The sequence below is a fragment of the Saccostrea echinata genome, unplaced genomic scaffold (assembly GCF_033153115.1).
Source record: "Saccostrea echinata isolate AGI-Se365-2 ecotype Australia unplaced genomic scaffold, CSIRO_AGI_Sech_v1 ptg000037l, whole genome shotgun sequence".
NCBI lineage: Eukaryota > Metazoa > Mollusca > Bivalvia > Ostreida > Ostreidae > Saccostrea > Saccostrea echinata.
Window position 1 is genome coordinate 3,790,221 of NW_026889786.1, and position 7,117 is coordinate 3,797,337.

At 34.4% G+C, this 7,117-nt stretch overlaps 1 protein-coding gene across 2 annotated transcripts; it reads right to left on the minus strand.

Annotated features, from left to right (window-relative positions):
• Positions 1–709: 709 nt before the first annotated feature.
• Positions 710–6,769, minus strand: LOC133200214 (cytochrome P450 10-like). Of its 2 annotated transcripts, XM_061336029.1 has the most exons (12): positions 6,670–6,769; positions 6,122–6,253; positions 5,711–5,908; positions 5,281–5,477; positions 4,870–5,060; positions 4,538–4,758; positions 4,274–4,414; positions 3,803–3,969; positions 2,788–2,865; positions 2,368–2,531; positions 2,241–2,284; positions 710–2,021 (listed from the first exon to the last, which is right to left on the minus strand). In XM_061336029.1, exons 2-12 carry the CDS (start codon positions 6,245–6,247, stop codon positions 1,911–1,913), a joined length of 1,638 nt encoding a protein of 545 aa, XP_061192013.1. In that variant the 5' UTR covers positions 6,248–6,253; positions 6,670–6,769; the 3' UTR covers positions 710–1,910. The 2 variants fall into 2 exon arrangements, 1 of the variants encoding a protein (XP_061192013.1); XR_009722899.1 differs by lacking the exons at positions 710–2,021; positions 2,788–2,865 and having other exon boundaries at positions 2,368–2,530.
• Positions 6,770–7,117: the final 348 nt, after the last annotated feature.

Consider the following 7,117-nt stretch of genomic DNA (forward strand, 5'->3'; position numbering starts at 1 on the left):
AGTTTGACTGCTTGGTGTCCAAGATTAAAGAAGATTTTCAAAGATAGCACTAATTTTGATGGTTTTAGCCCCACCCCTAAGGCCCGAGGGGGACAGGGACCATGAAATTCACAATTTTTGTACCCCTTCACCCATTGATGTTATATGCCAAAATTGGTTGAAATTGGTTCTGTGGTTCAAGAGAGGAAGCTGAAAATGTTCAAAAGTTTACGACCGACGGATGACGGACGACGCCGGACGAAAACAGATAGCAATAGGTCACCTGAGTGACTCAGGTGACCTAAAAATGGAGAAATTGGGCAAAAACTGGAGACCCCCCCTCCTGATACCTTCCCCTGCATATAACTGGCCTGTTCCTTGTCTTATGAATTGGTCAATCGATGTTTGGAAATCTTTAATGAATCGAAGTTGTAAGCTATTAAATTAAAGCAAAATACTAAAATACAGGTTAGAAATTACTATTTAAAACAACTTCAGTTGATATTTTTAAAAATGTCAGTACACTTTTCTCCATTTCAAAAATGGGGGGATTGTGAAGGATTAAACACCCGGTTCATTTTAAATTTCATAATTATGCATTCTTTCGGCAAGTAACAATAAATATTATACAATAATAGAAAATTATATGTATTTTAATCTTTACCTCGTCATAAACCCTGCAAAGTTCTTCCTATGCCTTTTCGGGGGAAAAAAACAACTAGCTCCTAGCTATTGAAATATTCCGGTTTTGTTTTATTTATAGTACATGTAACTTAAAACACATAAAACATATATTTGGTTGCACCTTTTAGTTTATTTATACTTTCAGACTAATCAATCCATTGCGATATCGTCAACAAAGCCTGTCGTGAACAGTTGATACTTTTGCACACTGATTTGTGGACTTCAATACAAACCTCACATTACACGTTTGGGTAGTGGACTTCAATACAAACCTCACATTACACGTTTGGGTAGTGGACTTCAATACAAACCTCACGTTTACACGTTTGGGTAGTGGACTTCAATACAAACCTCGCATTACATGTTTGGGTAGTGGACTTCAATACAAACTTCACATTACACGTTTGGGAAGTGGACTTCAATACAAACCTCACATTACACATTTAGGTAGTGGACTTCAATACAAACCTCACATTACACGTTTGGGTAGTGGACTTAAATACAAACCTCACATTTACGCGTTTGGGTAGTGGACTTCAATACAAACCTCACATTTACACGTTCGGGTAGTGGACTTCAATACAAACCTCGCATTACATGTTTGGGTAGTGGACTTCAATACAAACCTCACAGTACACGTTTGGGTAGTGGACTTCAATACAAACCTCACATTACACGTTTGGGTAGTGGACTTCAATACAAACCTCACATTTACACGCTTGGGTAGTGGACTTCAATACAATCCTCACATTAAGGAAATTCATAACAAATGTGAAGTGTTTGTTTTGTATGGGATCCACTACTCAAATGTTCAGTTTAGAATTTATATTGAGGTCCACAACTCAAATGTTCAGTTTAGGATTTATATTGAGGTTCACAACTCAAAATGAAATGTTCGAAGTTATGTTGATATGGAGGTCCACAACCCAAATAATCAATATGAAGTTTGTATTGAGGACCATTAACAAAAAATGATCTGTATGAAGTTTATCTTGGGGACTTTTACCGAAATGTTAATACATGCGTTGATATATAACAATCCATATTATCAACTCTGTATTAAGGGCTACTGCCAGAATGATCAGTGTGAGGTGTATATAGTGGTCCACAACTCAAAATTAATTTTCAGAGTGAGGTTAATATTAAATATAAAATAACACTGGTGATGATGCACTTTGTTTGAAAGCATGATTAGTATTATTGCTCTTGTCAATATTGTCACTGGTGACGTAGATTGGTAGACTTTCTCAGTTCCTTGGAATAAACGAAAATAGAAAAGGACGATCAGAGTTCATCACTATATTCAACACGGGCTCTACTGTTCCATGGTTGTATTCAATCTTAAAGTTCTGTACAATCTGCAAACAAATAAGAAGCTAGAAATCGACTTCCTTATATACATTAAATTTAAATTATGAGTTTTGGCAAAATTACAAATGTAACATTTTAAAAAATATCAGTATATGTTGAGTCCAAACAGAATAAATTCTTATAAAGATGATGGCACTTCATTTGTTAATTTTCCCCCAATTAATAGCCATCCTTATCCTAGATGAAAGATTAAAACCCATATTCACCTTTGTCAAAACAATGTACATCTCTTGTTCTGCAAATCTTCGCCCTGTAATAAAATGAGTGAAAATAAAATCAGCTCTCATTTTTTTCATTCCTTTTTACATGGAAAAAGAATATTTTTCTACAAACCTATGCACATTCGGGCACCGTGTCCCCAGACGAGGTTCGAGAGTGCTTTCAGTTCCTTATCCATGTGACTTTCCTTCAACCAACGTTCGGGTTTGAAGGTTTCTGGGTCTGGATAGAATTTGCTGTCTCGAAACATGCCATACAGGTTGGCGTGTACATGGGTCTGGTGGAAAATTATATAAAAATTCGGTTTTAAAAGATATTAAACAAAATTGATATTGAGATAAAATCGGGTAAATAAATATGGAAGTATAAAAGGCAAATCGATATGGTGGTCTAATATTGGGGCCCAATGGGTTAAAGGGTCTTGTAGGTAAATCAATATAAGGTCTGTAAGATAAAATAATAAATAATCGCTTTATGTAACACAAAACCAACACGTTTTGGGAAGATTTTAGAATGATGCTAATATTCCCTTCCCCAGCTGGGAGGGAGTAACCTCCAACCTCTAGGTCCTTTTCCAAGTACCTGCTTGTGATGAAGGTGAGAGGATATAATCTGTAGAAAGAAAAGGTGAGAGGGTATAACATGTAGAGAGATAAGGTGAGAGGGTATAACCTATACAGAGATAAGGTGAGATGATATAACCTGTAGAGAAAAAAAGGTGAAAAGATATAACCTGTAGAGAGAAAAGGTGAAAAGATATAACCTATAGAGAAAAAAGTGAAAGTTCATAACCTGTTGTGAGATAAGCTGAGAGGATATAACCTGAAAGAGATGAAGTGAGTGGATATGACCTCTAGAGAGTTAATACGAAAGGATTAAACCTATAGAAAAACGACAAGAGAAGAAAACCTTGTACGGAGATAAGGGGAGAGGAAAACCTGTAGAGAAATAAGGGGATAGGATATAACCTGTAGGGAGTTAAGGTGAGAGTAGATAACCTTACAGAGATTAACGTTAGAGGATATAAAATTTAGACAGTGAAGATGAAAGGATAAAACCAGTAGAGAGTTAAGGGGAGAGGATGTAAGGATATTACCTGTAAGGAGATAAGATTAGAGGATGTAATTTGTGCAGGGATAAGGTGAGAGGATATAAAATTTAGACAGATAAGGTGAGAGGATAAACCTGTAGAGAGTTAAGGGGAGAGGATGTAACCTTTAGAGATATGATGAGAAAGGATTAAATCTGTAAGTGATAAGATTATTTGCAAGTAGAGCTGTATTCAGATGATTGGGTATCAGACCTGAATTTCAAAACGTAATTTTAAAATACCGTTCGCATGAATTTTTTTGAATGACTAGAACACTAGTCCATCAAAAGACATGGAAATAAAGTAAAAACAATTTAGGTGTAGGCTTGGATATTCGATGGGTTTTAGAACAATCCATCTTTGATTGTCCACTTCAAATATTTTGTGTACTAGTGTAATATCAAGTAAATCAAATATGCAATTTTTTTTGGCTCCACCTAATCTAATGTCTAATACTACCTAAACGTTTCCTTAATGACTGCCTTGACGTAATGCAGTTGAGAAAGTTTCTCAGGAGTAATTGCTTCGTTGTTGTATAAAACTCTTTTTGCTTCTTCGTATAATTTCTCTTGGACTTTTGGGTTTTTGGCTAGACAGTACAAGACCCAAAGAGTACCACTGGAGGTCTGCAGAAGAAAAGGAATACACACATTTAAATATATTTTTAGAACAGTTAACAGAATAGCATCTGTTCTCAATGAACTTTGATCGGATTCAATATTGTTGAGAGTTAAATTTTCATAAGAGGTATTTGAGACAGAAAGTCTGTTGATAAATCCTTCAGCTAAGTCACTATCTTCCTCATTCAGGATTTATGTGATTTTGAAGAGGAGACTATGCCTGTGTTCAGAAATGCTTTACTTCATTAGCAAAAGTGTTTCTTTTGAAGCATATTTGTCAAAAAATCTGCCACTATTCCGGAGTCCCTACCGTTTCCGTGGCACCCACAAGGATATCAGCACAAGTGGATAAGGCTTCTCCCTCTGACAGCGATTCCTGATTTATGATATACTCTATAAAAGAAGACTTTTCACCATCCTTGGTGGGGTTCTTTTGGATTTCAGCCGCTTTCTAAAATGATTTTTTTTTCTTAATTTTAACTGAACACAAACAAATTACATTAATGTCATATAAGTCTGAACTATTTATTTACTGATTTTATCTCTGTTTCGTTTTCTTTTATTTAAATATTACCCTGTCTATATACGATCTGCCAATTCGAAATACGTTGTCGCAGTGATTTTCATATTTTTTCCATGGTTTTGTGGGAATTATCTTGTAAATTGGAAAACTATACAAGAGTATTTGCATATAATGAAATAGGCCTTGCAGGTGCTCTATGAATTCTAGAGCCTGGGTCGGAGGATTTGGTCCAAAACAGCCTAATCTGGATTCGAAGAGAAAGGTACCAATAGCTGAAGATGAAACAGAAAAGTAGTTTTAGTCCTTGTAGCAGCTTAGCCAGAAAATCAAGATAATTTTTTTCATGCGAAAAAAGTAAAAAATGGGGAAATAAGAATACGTACATTCCATGGCCCATTTAAAACATTCTTTATCAATGCCAACAACTTCATTGTGTTGATTTCTAAGATTGGAGAGGTGTATAATGAAGTCGTCTGCTACTTTGTCCATGCTTGCACAATAGTCCAACACCTCCTTCATCTTCAGCATTTTCTTGGAGGTGGCACTCCGGTACTTGTGCCACTCAGAACCTTGGCTGTTACCATTCAGAAAAAAAGGTATGACAGGTAACAATGCTCCTGTGTCTAGATTTTAATTTTGAAATGAAGTTGGATTACTATATTTGTCTATATACAAATTTAAATAGGTGTTTCTTTCCCCCAGTTGTTTTTGATGGAATCAATTTGGATTTATGCTACTTTCTTAAAGTCTTTATATATAGTCATACAACATAAAAGAGTCCTTATCAATCTTACGCGTTTACAAGGCCTTGTCCCATCTTGTTCTTCTCACGATACACGAACCATGGATCAAGAACACGTCGTTTTGGATACTTTCCCTCTGCTCGTATGACCTTGTTGTACTCAGAAGGGTCTGTGATAACAACTGTTGTCATATTAGCTATTTGTTCTTTAAATACAGGTCCATATTGAAGAGATCTTTCTGTAAATGCCTGTTGGTAAATTTATATTTATATATACTTGTAAGTTGTAACCCAAACATCGCTAGTATTATACATGTTATATGTATAGTATTTGTATTTTTATAGGGTTAATGTACATGTATATACATGTACTGAGAGCTTCGAAGATGGTTAATGTTACATAAACCAAGCTCAACTACTAAACAAATAAAGAAAAGAAAATATCGAGTAATAGATAATAAGATTTTTTACGCAAAATTCACCTCAAACAGTTTGTCGAAGCGATATCCGTCTTTCTTTGTGTAATCTAACAACGTGCCTATGATTGGAATTCTTTTTGGTCCGGGGATTTTCTCGAACGGTTTGGCTGTCTCCGCTGAAGTTGGTATATTTGGTGCCTGGTGAGTTGATTTTGGGTTTCTTATTCGGTTTATGTTGTCTAACACTTTTTGGAATGGACCCTTTGCAATGAAAATATACAACACGTATGTCATGATATGTGGAGACAGACCAAATAATTATTGTGTTTATATCAATGAGTACTGTTGTGAATTTTTTTTTTATAGTAAATCATCAAGAATGCGCTCTTAAACAATTTCTTTTAGAGACTTTATTAAAATTATGGAACCAAAATATTTGAAAGTGCTGTTCAGTCACGTGATTTTCTTCCTTACTGTGATTGGTGTTACTTCTGTTATGTCGTTCGCCTGCCGGTTTGTGGCGGATGTAGAAACCACTCGCTTTTGAGCTTGTAAGGTTTTTGTGAACAAACTGCCGAAAAGTGTGCCTTTTGATACCATTTTTATCTTAGACAAAAAAATTTAAACAAATATGTCTTATATCATGTAAACTTTGCTAACGTAATTGTTTTAAATTTGAATACAAGTTAACTAGTTTTTCTATCCGACCATATAGTACTTTTCAGCAATTCATGCAAAAATAAAACATTTATGTCAAGATTTCAAGAAAACATCTTCACCAATATATATATATATATATATATATATATATATATATATATATATATATATATATATATATATATATATATATATATATATATATATATACACTGTAATATTGCCCCCCCCCCCAAAAAAAAAAAAAATAATTAATAAAATTAAATTTAAAAAATAGATAAAAAGCAAGCAATCAAATCAGCATGAGAGCTATATAAAGGCACCATTATACGGTGTAACTTATTTTAGATCAATAATCCTACCTTTATTCGTTTGTAGTTTTCCTAAAAAAAAATTGGTAGTTTTTTAATCGAAACACTTAAAAAGAAGATATTTATAAATCTTAGAGAGCACTTGATGGTACCGGCAAGCACACGGCATTCTGAAATTAGAAGCTTTTTATATCTACTTAGCTGTCACGTGACATTGTTGATGATGCGTGTTTTGGTACACCGTTAGTCATCAATATAACACCTACTCTAAGAAAGTAATTTGTTAGGTTGCAGTGATCATATTATTTAATGTGAGTTTAATACATTTCAACTGGATACAAGTTATTCTAAACTTCATTGTCCCCTCGATCTCCAAGCATAAAAAGAAAATATGATGTAAAAGTTTCTTAGTGCAAAGAAATAGGGGTATGCGAGTTACAAAGGATGCAAAGAAATGGGAGGGCGTGGAATAGAAAATATTCTAGAGTCATTTCAATTT

Excerpts from the sequence above, each read along its gene's own strand:
- LOC133200214 (XM_061336029.1), bottom strand. The coding sequence starts at position 6,247 with ATGGTATCAAAAGGCACACTTTTCGGCAGTTTGTTCACAAAAACCTTA. Across the intron at positions 5,061-5,280 it reads GGACAAGGCCTTGTAAACGC|CCAAGGTTCTGAGTGGCACA; the intron begins GTAAGATTGATA and ends GAATGGTAACAG. Across the intron at positions 3,970-4,273 it reads TTGTGGGTGCCACGGAAACG|ACCTCCAGTGGTACTCTTTG; the intron begins GTAGGGACTCCG and ends TTTCTTCTGCAG.